The 16,166-nt window shown below is 44.0% G+C and overlaps 1 protein-coding gene across 13 annotated transcripts in view; it reads right to left on the reverse strand.

The window, feature by feature from the left end:
* Nucleotides 1-16,166, reverse strand: part of NIN (ninein) — a 95,353-nt gene that overhangs the window by 77,650 nt on the left and 1,537 nt on the right. For 11 of the 13 annotated variants that reach the window (XM_032344166.1, XM_032344165.1, XM_032344167.1 and 8 more), the window contains exon 3: nucleotides 8,502-8,705. The exons of 1 other annotated variant lie outside the window; for it this stretch is intronic. In XM_032344166.1, coding sequence (XP_032200057.1) covers nucleotides 8,502-8,684 — 183 coding nt within the window. In that variant the 5' untranslated portion in view covers nucleotides 8,685-8,705. Of the gene's footprint in view, nucleotides 1-8,501; nucleotides 8,706-16,166 lie in introns of those variants that run through there. One more of the 13 variants, XM_032344171.1, reaches the window with a different exon arrangement.

The raw sequence follows: 16,166 nt of genomic DNA on the forward strand, positions 1-16,166 counted from the left end.
AGCATGAAGAAGGCATGTGCCTTGATGGGCACCTCACGTCTTGAAACCTTGGGGTTACCTGCAGAACCCAGGCCTTCTGACTGGACTCAAAGCCTGGCAGCCCTGCCCGCCCCAGACAGGCTTCACTGCTGGTCTGACATCTCAGGGAAATCCCTGTGCCCCTCCTGGTGGTCAGATCCTCCACACAAACCCCACTAAAGCAACATGCTGGGACGACAGGGGGTAAAAGAGCAGGAAGAGAATCTTAACTATGGGAGGGCAGAAGAGAGGAAAGCTGATAGCACCTGGAAGGTAGGGTCCGGTGAGAGCTTTGAAACTCGTGGGACAGTTTCGGGACATTTGGCTTCACGAAGATATTCCCAGGCAGAACTAAACCGTTTCCAAAATGGACCTATTAGATAAGCCACATTTTTTTTTTTTTAACAAGGAAAAGGGTCTATAAAAGACTAAGACATGATGAAATCAGAGGTTCTTCATAATCCAACAGTGCCTATCTGATGGACCTCTTCAACACACACACACCCCTAAAAATCCAAAAATGAAAACAGGCAAACTGTTAAAAAAACTGTCTTAAACTGATGTTTATTTTTCCTTCTGCAAAGGCACATAGACACTGGACCCTCCATTTTAGAGAACGTAAATTCTGCATCTTCCAAGAAGATAATTCGCTCATAGAGGCAGGTGACTGCTATTTTCTGACAATGCTCATGAATACTGATGTGGTGGAAAAGCCCCTGAGGGCACATCCCAGAACCCAAACGTTAATAAATGCCCTCTATTGTGAAGAAATGTGCACCAGTGGGCTCGCTAAGCTCAGTAACTGGAATTTGTAAGTACCATTTTTCTCCTCCAAGGGAGCTTTGCTGTTGCCTTATGTTAAAATGTAGAAATCTTCACAAATATACAATCCAATTAAATCTCATGCGGTAACAAGCCTCCAAGCTGTGCTTCCCCGGGTTGGTACCCCCCTCATTTGAATAATAATTGCTGCCATTCATTTTACAAGCATTCCTCTATCTTGTATGCCTCAAAGGGCAGTTTGCAGCAATGGGAAAATTACCTGACGGACTAAAAACACACATGACATTTAAACTAAATTAACAGGAAGATCAGTCAAGTCTGATTTTTTTTTTTTTGTCCTGTGTCACCCCCGCCTAATAGAAATGTACCTCATCATCTTTCCTCTCCACATTTTATTCGAATGCTTTTTTAGAAACACAATTTGCCTTTCTGAAGAAAGAAAGTAAGCATGGCATAAGAAACAAACGTTACTTCAAACCACACGCGCGCGCGTGCACACACACAAACCCTGTAACAGGAAGTAGAATAAGAAACTTAACGTTGCATAAAATTGTCTCCTGCAATCATGGAGATGAAATACATAGAGTTTCCACATGTGTGCAGGCAGCACTTCAAACAGCCCCAGGATGAGAGGCTCAAGCCAAGTGTTCAACCAAGTGATCTTATTAAACGAGACAAAGGCCTGCGTAACTATCACCACACCAAGGAGGTTCGGATCTCCTAATACAAAGGGAAATCGATGAAAGAACACTCCACACATGAAGGGGTAGCTGCCACAGGAAGAGAAAATTGGAAATCTCCAGAAGGTCACTGTGCAGAAAAATGATGTGTACAGCATTATGCAAAAGAGAAAGGATACAGATAAAGAGACACAGTTTCATAATGAAAGACATCGTTGTGGGACGCCTGGGTGGCTCAGTTGGTTAAGCAGCTGCCTTCGGCTCAGGTCATGATCCCAGTGTCCTGGGATCGAGTCCCACATCAGGCTCCTTGCTCGGCAGGGAGCCTGTTTCTCCCTCTGCCTCTGCCTGCCTCTCTGTCTGCCTGTGCTCGCTCGCTCTCTCTCCCTCTATCCCTGACAAATAAATAAAATCTTTAAAAAAAAAAAAAAAAGACATCATTGTGAAGTGTCTGATTCTAAATAACACACTCAGGTTATTGTAGCCGTTTACTGCAGACAACGTGAAGAGAGGCAAAAAGGCGAGTCCAAACCTAGAGCAAACGCTGAGGTCACTCACTCCAAGAGTGAGTCAAGGGGCCCTGCCTACAGATGCAAACAGATGCAAACCGCGGCCACACAAGAGAATTTCCAGCAAATCCATTCTCCACGCCTAGGATCTTTCTCAGGAAATCATTCCTGGGATGCCACTATTTATCAAAGACCCATTCTGGGTATGTAAGGGAGGGAGGGAGGAGAGAAGCATATAGGCCGACCTAGAATATGGTAGTGAACTGTGTGCCTGGCTCTAGGATAAGTCTTTGACACACACAATGCAATTCAACCCTCATCACAATCTCGTAAAGAGGACCGCCTGGGTGGCTTAGTCGTTAAGCCTCTGCCTTCAGCCTAGGTCATGATCCCAGGGTCCTGGGGTCAGCCCTGCATTGGGCTCCTTGCTCAGTGGGAAGTCTGCTTCTCCCTCTCCCACTCACCCTGCTTGTGTTCTCTCTCTCCTGCTGTCTCTCTGTCGAATAAATAAGTAAAATCTTAAAAAGAAAACCAAAAAACAATTTTGTAAAGAGGGTATTATTTTTCCCATTATACAGATGAGGAAATTGAGGCTCAGACTACTTAAGATAACATGCCCATAGGGCTAAAAATGGCAAGAAATCAGTACTTGAATCTGGGGCTGACTTCAAAGACTGTGCTCTAATCCTATACTGTCTTGATGTGGTGCTAGTGGTGATGGGGGTGGGGGTGGGGGTGGGGTGTGGAGAATGAGATTCTTTCTTGCCTATATTTGGAGTCTGAGGAGGCTGTGAAGACATGCACTTGAATTCAAGGATGGAGAATTTGGGTTCCTATCCTCCTGCTGCCTGAAATGAGTTGGACAGGCCAATGTACTTTTCCAATTCTGGGTTCCAAGGTTTCTCTGTCATACAGATGAACACTGAAGTCTAAACTCCGTGATAGACACTAAAGAACTGTAAGTCCCCTCTGTCCAAACAAGAAGCTACTCATAAGAGTATCAGTGGGATGCTGCAGAAATCAGACTGGCGTTCTGGACCATACTTTCTCCAGAGAAAGAGGCAGTCGTCACTGAAATCAAGCAGGTCAGAGAGAACAGCCTTTCCGCACTTGTTCCCACCTCCAGCCCTCCCCTTGCTCTGGCTTCCCATTAGACTCAATAGCTCCAAGAGGCTCGAGGTTTGCAGCATGCAAAATCGAAGTTAATTTTGCAATGAGTTTGACAACAAAGTATTAATAGAGAGTAGAAGCAAGTCTTGCAGCCTCGTAATCAAAATGTCTTTTTTTTTTTTTTTTTAAAGAATGTCTTCTTGTCGGGGCGCCTGGGTGTCTCAGTGGGTTAAAGCCTCTGCCTTCGGCTCAGGTCATGATCCCAGGGTCCTGGGATCAAGCCCCGCATCGGGCTCTCTGCTCAGCAGGGAGCCTGCTTCCTTCTCTCTGTCTGTCTCTCTGCCTCCTTGTGATCTCTGTCTGTTAAATAAATAAATAAAATCTTAAAAAAAAAAAAAAAGAATGTCTTCTTGTCTATAACTGAGCACCGCTGGCCCTTGGGAGTTCAAGTCAACCCCAAATGGATACTCTTGTAAAGGAAGGGAGTGATGGTTTACAGAGTCACAAGACCAAATGGGAATGAGATAATACTCCCGTCCCCATTTCAGGTTAAACTATGGTGGTTAAACAGTAAGATACAGCAACTTTCAGACATTTAATAAGAGATGCAATGAGAAATGCTTGCTACCATTTCCTCCAATGCATTTAAAAAGCCTCAGATCAATACTACGAACAGAAGCATGAACGTGGGGTAGTTGTAAATAGACACTATTTGATGATCAAGCACAATTTTGCACACGGAGAACAAGCCCCGATAATCACAACCAGAAAGTACTTCTGTAATTCTGATTTACTTTTCAAATGGTTAAAATATATATAAGAGAAAGAAATCTTAAAAAGCTTTTAGGGAACTGGAAACAAATAAGCAAATCCACCATATGAAATAAATCACGATATTCATAAAAGAACCCCCAAGCACTTTAAAATGAAAGGTAGGAAAAGTGAGCTAAATCATATAATTGTGAAGCTATAAGATTTTAACACTAAAAATTCCAAAGTGCCTTTGATGACCGAAGTCCACACACCTATGGGACTCTTTGAAGTTAGCTGTGGGTTCTGCTACCAGGTGGCTTGTTCAGATTCTAAAGTGTGCCAAGGGCATGGAGCACCTCAGTGTCCAGATTCCCATCAAAGAGCACAGCAAGGAAACTCCTTAGAATCCCAGGAAGCTGTTATGTCTCAAAGTTGCAATATATATATATATATATATATATATATATATATTATATATATAATATATTATATATATAATAAATATATATGAAAATGCATTTTTAAAACTGATACGACAGCTTCAATAAAACCAAGGTAGACTATCATAGTTATGTCCTAATTTCTAATAAAAGAGAGAGGCATATGACTACATTTAATTTAAAAGACACATTTAAGGGACGCCTGGGTGGCTCAGTTGGTTAAGCAGCTGCCTTCGGCTCAGGTCATGATCCCAGGGTCCTGGGATCGAGTCCCACATCGGGCTCCTTGCTCGGCAGGGAGCCTGCTTCTCCCTCTGCCTCTGCCTGCCTCTCTGTCTGCCTGTGCTCGCTCGTGCTCTCTCCCTCTGTCTCTGAAAAATAAATAAAATCTTTAAAAAAAAAAAAAAAAAAAGACACATTTAAGAGACAAAGCAGATGAACAGAGGGGAAGGGAAGGAAAAATAAAATAAAATAAAAACAGAGAGATGCAAACCATAAGAGACTCTTGACTATAGGGAACAAACTGAGGGCCGCAGGAGGGGAAGTAGGTGGTTTATGGAGTAACTGGGGGGATGGGCATTAAGAAGGGCACCTGATATTATGAGCCCTGGGTGTTACATGCAACTGATGCAGCCTAAACTCTACCCTGAAGCTAATAATACACATTATATATTAACTAATTTGAATTTTTTTAAAAATAATAAAAATAAAAGACAAAAAAGAGGAAGCACTAGGACCAATATCAGTTGCTTAGATGAAAACGTGGTTCCATAAAAGAGCTAATGCTGTTATGTTTTCTTATATGCTTGTAGTATCTGCTCTCAGGGCTGTTCAGCTGGGGATGCCTGGGTACTAAGACAGCTGGGCGTGTGCCTTCAGCTGGGGTCATGATCTCGGGGTCCTGGGGCAGAGCCCCACGCTGGGCTCCCTGCTCACAGCAGGGACTCTGTTTCTCCCTTTCCCTCTGCTCCTCCCCTCCCTGGCCCTTGCTCTCCCACTCATGCCCTCTCTCTCAAATACATAGAACCTTTAAAACAAACAAACAAAGGGACTATTCAGCTGCCGGGCAAACATTAGCTGACCAGACTGAAAGTTCTTCAGTGTCTTCAGGAGTCCCTGGGTCTCGGACTCCCACCCACCTGACAGGTGCCTAACTGAGGACAAAGATATGGATAGAGCTCTTTTGATAACTAGCAGGAAACACCCACTGTTGTCCTGCTTCCTTCAAATCAGTGATCCACAATCAGCAGGCATTTCAAATCCTTAACTAGTGAGCACCAAACTCAGGCGGATATGACTTCAAGTTACAAAGCCAGATCAGATAGATGAATTGAAACCAATTTGGGGGGCGGGGTACCTAGGTGGCTCAGTGGGTTAAAGCCTCTGCGTTGGCTCAGGTCATGATCCCAGGGTCCTGGGATCCAGCCCCACATTGGGCTCTCTGCTCAGCAGGGAGCCTGCTTCCTCCTCTCTCTGCCTGCCTCTCTGCCTACTTGCGATCGCTGTCTGTCAAATAAATAAATAAATATCCTTTTTTTTTTTTTTTTTTTTAGTTTAAAAAAAAAAAAGGAAGAAAAAAAGAAACCTGATTTGGGAGTAAATGGCCTAGGAGTAAAATGCATGAAAATGGCGAGTCAAGTAGTCAATTTCAGTTACCCTCCTCAACAACTGTCAAAAGAAACATTAGGCCTTAAAAAAACCCCAAAAAATCCAGGAAGTTTTACAGATGGATTTGGAAATTTAAAAAAAAAACAGAAAATATTCATATTCTTATTGACGAGGGCAATGCCTTTTATTTTAGTTCTTTTTCAAGAAAAAAATTATTAGTTCAGCCTGATTCCAACAAAGGTAAACTTGAAAGTTTTGTTTCATTTAGAAATTATACTCATTAATGTTTAAAGATACCATTAAACCCTAAGCCTTCAGGAAGCTGTTGGATACTACTGTACCCAAAAGCCAATTTAGTGGAAAACCTTAATCTATGAAAAACATAAGTAAGTTGCACCCCCACAGACTAGCAGAAAGCCTAACATGCGGGACCCTTCAATACCTATTTGTTGAATTACTGAATAGTTGAATATATTGAGATTTGTCATGCTACTATTTCCTTCTCCTTATTTATGAAACCAAACTGCAAACCCTTACAAGTTTTTCTATAAATACCATTTAAAGAGAAGAAAGATGACTGGCATTGGAAACAACATATAATTTTACAACTTAAGCTCAAGAACGTGTTACCGCTTAGAATTCTTCAGTAAATTCTAAGGAATTTTTTTCCTTATAATTTAAAATTTTAGACCATATACAGTATCTTACCAACATATGGCCAAGTTTATGTGATCATCTAAGGAGAATAATTTCAGTTTCACAAAAAATGCAAATCAAACAGGAGTGCATTAATTCATGCCAACCCTGCTCTCCAGACAGTCCCCAGGGACCTTCCACATGAAATCAACATGCATCTATCTATTTAACTTTTATCACTGGCTCACTAAGTAAATATCAGGCTCTAGACCACTTAGGTATTCATTATTCATAGGCAAATAGCAAACGGAAAAAGGCTGATAGTGTCAAGTCGTTAACAAATCAATCGATAACTGTTCCCCTGCTTTAGTTTGCGGAATTGGGGGCGGGTGCGCGCGAAGATGTGCAACATCTGGAGAGGGACACCGTGAACGTGCTGCCAAGTCTCGGTCTGTTAGCAGAGGGCTGTGTATTTACACTGACTTGGAGACAACCTCCCAAGGAAGCCTCAGGTTGTACCAGCTCTTCCCAGGCTCTCATCAGCCCTGAAACATATCCACTCTTGGTACTCTGCCTTCTCCCCCAGGACCACAGTGGGAAACTCAGCTCCCCTGGCTCCCTTGGCTCCCCCAAGGTGTCCGGGATTGAGACAGAACAAAAACACATCTGAAAGCATTACGGGGGGGGGGGGGGGCAAATGACTTCATCCTCAAATCTCCCATTGCTAAGGCTTCCAAACAAGGTTTTCAGCACTTTTTAGAGTTCACAAGCAGCTAGTCCCCACTCCCAGAGTGACAGAGAATGGTTCCAGTTTTGTAAAACACCTCACATTTGTTTTTCTTTAAGAGGGAGCCCTGTTAGCCATGGCATTCATAGTGCCAAGCCCCTGAGAACAGCATCCTTTGTACATTAATTTCAGGATAATCGCTACTCCTGTCTGTCTCGTGTCGCAGACAGCCAATACATCGTACTGTCTCTGAGGTCACTTACCCAAATTATCAACTCAAAGTCAGTGAAAATGAAATGAAGAAAAGGAAATTCAGTCACCAGAATAAAGTTGAATTCCATAACTCCTTCCTCAGTTTGTACCACATGATAAAAACCATTGTACACGAAGTGTCATCAATGATAACAACAGAGCTCAGAAAGCGTTGCCCATTTTTTCCCTCTCGTCCATTCTAACAACCAACAGCAAGACTCAACTCAAAGCCGTACAAATGATGCTCTTAATTAGAATTATGAGAACTGAAGGCAACGGGAGGTCAAGACATCCTTCCCACTTCTAACTCCCACCAGGAGTTAAAAAGGCCCCTTCTCACCCGGTACTCGTTCCTGTGACTTGGTTTACGGGGACAACAGGACTATTTGTTGTCAAATGCAGAAGTTACCACCAGCATACACTTGCATATCACTGCTGAAGTCGTGCTGGGTTTTAAATGAACCTGCCCTGTATTTACTTACCCTCCTGTCATATTTCCTAGGTGAAAGGTTTAATTAATCCTTCGCCCTAGAAGCAATCTGCACAAGAAATAGCTTTATTGGGAGTAAAAGAGCAGCAAACTGAGTAGCAATTTTCTTACTGTGTTTTCCTGCTCTTCAAGGAAAACCTCGGTCCCCTCCCTGTGCCCCAGTGATGAATGCAAAGTCCATAGAATGATCCACCATGAACAAGAGCTGGAAAACGTGCTCCTATTGCCTCTTTTCCTCCCTTCATTTAAGATGCTCTGGGCATACGTACACTCCAGAGCACAAATTCAAGCAGGCCCTCCATATCCCAAGCAAACCACACTGCTGGTCCCGCCCATTACATTTTCTCTTTCTGTTTATCAGGTTAACAGCTCCGGGCACACACAGCCAGGATGTGAGAGGCAGGTCGCCACAGGCCCTCTCCCCCCCACCCAGCCCTCCCTCCCCACAGAAGCCACACCCACTTCCATCCACCTGCCTTCTTCCCCAGACCTTACCCTGCCCAAGAGGTTGTCCTGAAGCAGCGTCTCCTGGAGCACTGGGGCCACCTCCTCCAAGCTCAACATGTGGCAAAGGTCGGTGAGTTCTTCCTGCCCCAGGGACCCGGTGCCCGTGGTGTCAAAACTGTCGAACAGCTCCTTGAGTCGGGCCTCATGCTGGTCCTGTCCCACCTCATCCATCCCATAGCCCACGGCGCTCACCTGTGTGGGACAGAGACAAGGGCGGGGTCGTGGCAGGCCCCAGGGCTGGCCGACGGGGACCTCGGTGGAGGCCGGCAGGAGAGGCAATGCTGCACCTCGCCGCCCCTCCCCACCTCCCCCCAGCAAGATTGCGGGGCTCTCCAGGAGCCAGCCCTGGCCAGTTGAGTTTCCGTGGCCACTGCCACCAGGGCCCCAGCCACAGGTTCGGTCATACGGGGTAGCGTTACCAGAATGAGGGAGTCTCCTCTCCTGCCTGGTCCTTGGGTGAGCGGCCAGTCCCAAACTCAAGACTGAAAGCAGTTCTCTATCAGCTTGTCTGGCCCTGGACTTACAGTGAAAGGCCACCTCGGACACTCAGTCCTTTCCAACTAACCGGCAGTACCCACAGGCTTCCACGGAAGTAGGCAAGCTGTGAACCACCTGCCCAGATGTAGCACCCCACTCCTGTGGTGGGGCTATCTAGTTCCCCTTCGTTCAGCCTAGATGCCCCCCATCACAGTCAGCCTGGAGGCAAGCAGCCGGAGAGAGGCACCGGGCAAACCACCTCCCTGTTTACAGGAGACACAATGCCTTTTACACAAGTTCCTCAAAAAGCAGCGCAATTAACTTCCTTGGAGCAATTACATGAGGTGTGACCAGTATTCCCTGAAGCTCACTTTAGCCCCCCCGGGAGTTTAGGTAATGCCTGGTTGCCTAGAGAAAGGAGAAAACACTACTCCCAGTTTTCAGATGGGGAGGTTCAGAGGAGCTGCAGATCACACGAACCCTACAGTGTCAGGGAGTCTCCCTCATCCAGACCACCTCCCGTCTGCACACCTGGTTCATCTGTCTTCCATCCTTCCAACCCGTCTTCCATTTCTCCACCTTCCGTGGGATCAGTGGAAATGTGGACTCGAGATTAACGCAGAACCACTTCTGCTAAAAATATACATCATTAAATTCTCAGTCCCTCATATACTAACAGCCAAATCTTCAGGGGTGGGGTTGCTAGCACAATAATTCATTTTTAATGTGGTGGGGCTTCCAACGAAAGCCTGAAATGAGCCCATCGGAAGCTACCTTCACCCTGATGCAATGGAAGCCAAACACAACATCGCCCTCAAGACGGTGACCTCAGCCATCTGAAACCAGTCTCTCAGAACCAGCCCCCGGACTATAAAAAGCAGCACTTGCAAAAATATTCTTATCTTGCCATTATGTTTTTTACTACGCTAAAAAAGACATAACAGGACACCTAGTCTAACAAAAATTTATTTAAAATTTTATGTGTGCAGGACAGCTTTCTTCACTCTATGTGCACCGCTGTACAGCAGACCTCTAGCATGGTTTCATCTCACTCAGTGGAAACTATACCCTCTGCAGAGCCACGTCCCACCATCCCCTTCCCCAGTTTCTGGCAATCCTCACTCTAGTTTTAAAAGCAGCACCTTTAACTAATAAAAGCCCTGAGAAGGAGAACTCTCTAACTTAGAAGTGATATTTGTTCATAGAGCAGATGGGAAACATGGGCAAGGCACAAGTTCAGGTGTGGAATGTGGCCAGAACTGAAAATGAGAGAGGCTCCCAGGACCCATCAGTGCTACTCTCTCTCCCCCACGAGACAGCCATCTGGAACATCACAAGCTCACCCAGAGCCATGACCATCCCAAGAGTTTCAGCAGAACTGGATGGACTCAAGGTGGATTCAAACAGCTCAACCACTTCTTGGTTTTCACTGAGGTCACTCCTTAAAGCAAAGGAGTACCACTTACGTCCAGGCTGCTGGTCTGGGGGTGTGTGTGTTGGGGGTGAGGCGGTGGGATGGGGGTTCTTCTCCTAATTATCAGCTTTTCTATTACTAAGGTGCTGCTGGCTCTGGCTGCCTTCCCAGAGTTGGTCTGTTGGGTTAACTAATCACCATGCAAATGTTTTCACAATTAAGTTGAGAGTGCTATATAAACATGAGAGCACCAGAAAAGAAACACCAAGGTGTTAATGCAAAGCCACCAAAGTTAGGGATTTAGACAAGGCCAATGCCTGGCTCGTGAGATTCACTTACAAGTCAGCCAGTTTGCTGTCGACTGAGAGCTGAGAACCAACCCCCCCCCCCCACCACCACACACACACCCCTGGCTGCTCTGGGGTTTTCGGGGCTTCCATACCTCTTCAGCACCCCTACCCAGACTACAATCTGACTAATGTCATAAAACGCAGTCTATTCTGCTTTCACTTGATTTTGCATATTAAAAACAAACCAACCCTCAAAAGTGAAAGAATTCTAACATTTCCTCTTTTTAAAATTATTTTTAAAACATGGGGATTGGTTCATTTAGACCAATAAAAGAGGGGCATAAAACTCTTAACACATTGAGAAGTCCTATCTTATCCATAGCTGTGAATCTGATAAGCTATCATGCCCTATCTTCAGGAGGTTATTGGACTTTCGCTAAAGCAAATCTTTTTAGCTTTTTTTTTTTTTTTATCTCTTTATTTCATCTTCCCTCTTCCCAAGACACTGTGATTTGGAAAACATTCTTTTGACTGAAGGGGGAAAACAGTCCCAACTCTGAGGAACAAATGAGCATACGGAAACATCCAAACGATGTTGCATATGGTGACAAGTTGTCAGATCTCGTTTGGCACAGAATGCCTTTTTACTGGATGATATTATCCCCCAAATGTTCATGAGTAATTTCATGTGCAAGAATGTTTTCCCCCTGCTTGGCAGAAATTTCCTTCAGGACAAGGTCCACAACTCATTTCTTTTATATCACTCCCCCAAATGCATAGTACAGTCTGTTCCTCACACCAGAAACTCAGTAAACACCAAGGACTGACTTAGTGTAGGGAGATCCCTTGAGCGGAAACTTCCCCTGGATGAGAGTGACATAATGAGCACAGAAAGACTTTGAAATGCCTATTTCTTCCACAAGCATACCTCTCCTTCCCCCATCCAACCCTTTCTTCAAAGGCATTTTCAGTCTTAGATGTACCTAAGCAGAAGTAGAAGCCAGGACCCACTCCCAAACTATAGCATCCAGAACCGTCTGGAGTTGGATTAAGGAGTTAGTGATTAAGCCAATGGAGTCATAAACTTCAGCTGCATTTGGGGTTTTTGTTGTTGTTGTGTTGTTTTGGGGGGGCGGTTATAGGATGTGACTTTGGAGGGGAGTCTGTACTAAAACACTTTCCCAAGTCCCCTTGTTTATAAAATGGGAATAATAATACCCATCTAGAAGGGCTGTTCTGGGGGTTAAAGGCGGCAAGCAAGTGACAGGATAATCCCAGAGAAAGCTGATACAAGAGGGGAATTGAGAAAACAACCATGAAAATAGAAACAACTGACCAAGGAAGAATAAACTGAAGAAAGTCAACCAACCATGGATCTGCCTTCGAGGAAGCAGAGCAGGAGCTGCAGAATGCCTTACAGACAGCGAGAACGCACAAGGCAGGGAACAGGACTATAAACAATATTCTACTACTAACAGTGGGTCAATGGCAATGGGTAAGGCTCAGCGCTACCTCCATCTTTAAAGGCCGATTACTGATAGATTTAACATCAAACAAAAGCAGAAAGGCTGAAACACAGTTGGGACTTAAGATGAAACTTTTTTTTTTTTTTAAACTTCTGGGTATCTACTAGAAGTTTGGCCCATGCTGAGTACTTTACATAAATGAGCTCATTTAATCCTTTTAATTCTTTAAAGTAGACCTCACATTCCCATTTAAGATGTAGACATTGGGGCTTGGTGAAATGAAGCAACTTGTCCAAGGAGAGAGTGCTAATACAGGGGTGGAACTGAGATCTGAATTCTGGTCTGACTCTAAATCAGACCCTCTCTCAGGGCTACGCGTGCACACAGAACACAGGAACGGGACCACTGAAATGACATCAAGACCAATCCCTTATCTCCACCTTCATGTGTTAATCAGCTAGACTACTGAGTACCAGAAACCCCCAGGAAAACCTGATGGCCACAAACTCCTCCCAATCGGAGTGGGGGGGGGGAATTCTCCCTGCCCACGGCTCTAATCCATTTATTGAATAATTAGAGCCTGTAAGGCACTAGAGATATATGGAGTAAGCACTCTTTTTTTCCAAAGCAGCTTTGGAATTTAGGGCAAGGAAGAAACACATTTTTTTTTTTTAATAAAAATGATCTGAAGAGCCCCATATTTTCCAACAGCGGGCCTGGTCCAGAAATTGATCATTGTTAAATTACTCCCTCAAAATACTCAAGTATGTCTAATCTGTGCCATCAGTGCTTTCCAGAGTTAAAGCCTAATGGACTCCCACTAGCGACAGAAATCTTCCTCAGAGATGAAGAACTTTGGGTTTTGAGTGACAAACCCTCCTTCAAATCACAAAGAAAAATTCCAGTTTTATAAAGCTGCCCACCCCACCCCCGCCAAGCCAGGGCCTCTCTTCACCTGCTACCTTCCCCATCACACTGACAGAAGCCTTCACAGTTCCTCTGGAATAGAAGGGCCAGAGTGCACAGTATTTGGGAGTTCTAACTAGGGACGGTTAAATAAGAGGCAGATGCACAGAGCCATTTATCAAAACATTTACCACCCAATAAGCACCCATAATGAGAACTATCTGGAGCGTTTTCCTTCCAAATAACTCAGAACAAGGCTGCCAAAATGCGTAGACCCGGATGGGGATGTCCATCACAGTCTGTGCTACTCTGTGCTACTCTGTGCTACTCAGCAACCCCGGCTGATGAAATCAGCACCACCTGGGACTGGGAAAGACACAGGTGAGGAGCCGCTGGAATAATGAAGTCCCCAACATAAGGCCACCATGAAGGGGGTATGTGAACTTCTGAACTTTCCGGCATGCAGGGTACAGAAAGGAGCTTGTAAGAATGGCACCCCAGCCAAAGGGGACGTCTGTTCTGGGCCAGAGGGAGTAAAGAAGGGACAAAGTCTGGCAAGGGAAAACCAAATAATAAATGAGCACAATGCCAGAGCCCCTAGCCCAGGCCTTTTATTTCCCTCCAGATGGTCCAGCAGCTGAACAGCTATGTGGAATGTCTGGATGCCCCTCTTGGCTCAGCCGCTTTCCTTGGGTATCACAATAGATGCTTTTAGGTTTGTGTTCAGACATAGCTGCTGGGGATCCACAGACCAGGCAGTGACCACCAAGTGACTAATTTAGTTACTTTATAACGAAAGCGGTCAACATGGACAAACCGTGCTCTGGGAACACTTTTCATTCACGCCATTAGCTTTCACCATTTGGCAAGTCGGAGCCTCATAATGCCAATGATCAAATTAAAATGTTTCTTTTTCTTCTCTCTCTCTCTCTCTTTATGCAACCACTCTAATTGCAAAGATTTCCATTCTTAACATTTGGGTTCATTTCAGTATAAAACGAAATAGTGACAAGAATAAATTCAAGTTGAGCGAAGCTTAATAGAAAAAGCTACTATTTACAAATCTATATAGGATATTTCTGCCAGAAACCACAGCTGCTAATCACAACGACTCCCGTCAGGTAGCTCCTCTGGGCTCCGACAGTACCTCATTCCTAGCTGGATACCACAGGCACCTGAGTATCACCAGGAATAAAGTCACGGGATACAGATACAACACAAAAGTTTAAATGCCACTGCACAGAAACAAAAATGACGTTACATATATTTAAAAGACAATAACCACCTTGGTTAAACTACACTATTAAACTGAATTTAACCAAGGACCGTCTCCTAGCATTTATTCTAAAACGTTAAAAAAATTTTAGTATGTGACTATTCTGAACCATGTGCCAAACCCAAGCTTTTGTTAAACCTAACAGTGAGGTGGATTACCAATCAAGTACTTAACTCAGGATAGCTGGAGGAAAAAAAAAATCATTAGCCTAGCACAATGTAGAGTCAATAACCTGTAATCAGCTACTAAGTAAAATTAGAGAAGCAGAAAACAGAGCTCCATGTTTGTTACTTTCTTAAAAGAGACTGCTCATAACAACTTTCACTTCTTGAGCCATATTTACTGGAATTAATTCAGAATGCCTGCAGCTAGGGGCACAGTCCCCCCTCCCCCGGGGGGGGGGGGGGGAGAATCTCTTTTACTGCCTATAAACAATGTTTTCTCAGCTTTGTATTTTATGTGAATGGTAGGACATAAATACTTTGTAACTGTTCCATTCAAAAGCTTCAATAAATGAGTAACTGCTGATATACATTGCAACAAAGAAGTATCCTAATTTTAAAAAAAAAAAGTTGCTCACTTGTATATTCCCATAATCTTTTTAAAATTCTATTTTATTTGTAAATAAGAGAAAAATATCTTTTTGCAAGCCTTGGTCTCTCCACAAGTTCCTGCCCAACAGATGTAAGCTCAATAGCCAGAATTCAAACCACATAATTTATTGGCTTACAGATGAATTGGCATCTATAAAAATAAACCTCCTGAAAAAGCTTTAGGCTGCTTGAATCCAGCTAACTTGCCAACCCTTTATCAATGTGAGACTGATAAAATGTATTTTCATTATCAACACAAAATGGAAGCATCAAGACTGGTGAAATGTTAGTTTAGAAAGTCATTTGCAGTGACATTTAAAACAATTTATTTTAACATTTGACTTATGATAAGAATATTGCCCATTAAATTAAGGTTGGCTGTTCAGAATTCACTGGGGTCCTCTTCTCCCCCTCTGTGACAGTCAACATCTTTTGATATTAAGGGTCATAGCATATCTAAAGTGAAAAAAGACGAAGAAAGAAACCAAGCCATTCTGAGCAAGTGCCTATTAAAATGACTGATCCTTGACATTTTTTAATGTGAAGACTGTGCCTCTGACGGCTTCCTTTCCACTGGCCCTGTAAAGCCTTCTCCTGCCTTGGCTATATCTTTATTGATGCCCAGCCCATGTGGAACATCTATAAGTCCTTCCCTTTATCTCTACTGCAGTTCAGAATGGTTTCCCCTGCAGAATCACCAGGGAACAGGTAAAAATAAATCTGTAAACAAACTCCCCAGCAGTTCACTTCACCTCCTTAAGAACACTGACAACAGCTGAAGAGACAACAAACTGCTTTTCAGCCAGCCTGTAATGCTACTTTTACACACAGTCTGGAAATCTTCACAACACCCCCACCACCAAACCGACAAACCTCAACTCTAGAGCCAGTATTTCAGGTCATCCACTAATATGCTAGCCACTAGAGAAGATTCAAGACAAAATTAAGCTGACACAGGAAAAATATATTTCCTTGTAGAATGGCAAGCCTCAGGAAACAAGCAGACATAAATTTCTGTCAACCTATTTAAGGGAGCCCCACTGAGAAATCCTCCATGGCCTCAGGAGCTCGGCCCATATGCCAGGATGGATTTTACCGGGATTTTAATTCTAAAAAGCTACTATGGCAGTCACAAAAAACAACTAGGCTATCTGATTTGATTTCATAAATTAAGAGTTAAGTTGTCTGGCAAGTCCACCTCAGGAATCTCGCTGCCGCTGTTGAGTAAAGA

Source organism: Mustela erminea, chromosome 5 (assembly GCF_009829155.1).
Source record: "Mustela erminea isolate mMusErm1 chromosome 5, mMusErm1.Pri, whole genome shotgun sequence".
Classification (NCBI taxonomy): domain Eukaryota; kingdom Metazoa; phylum Chordata; class Mammalia; order Carnivora; family Mustelidae; genus Mustela; species Mustela erminea.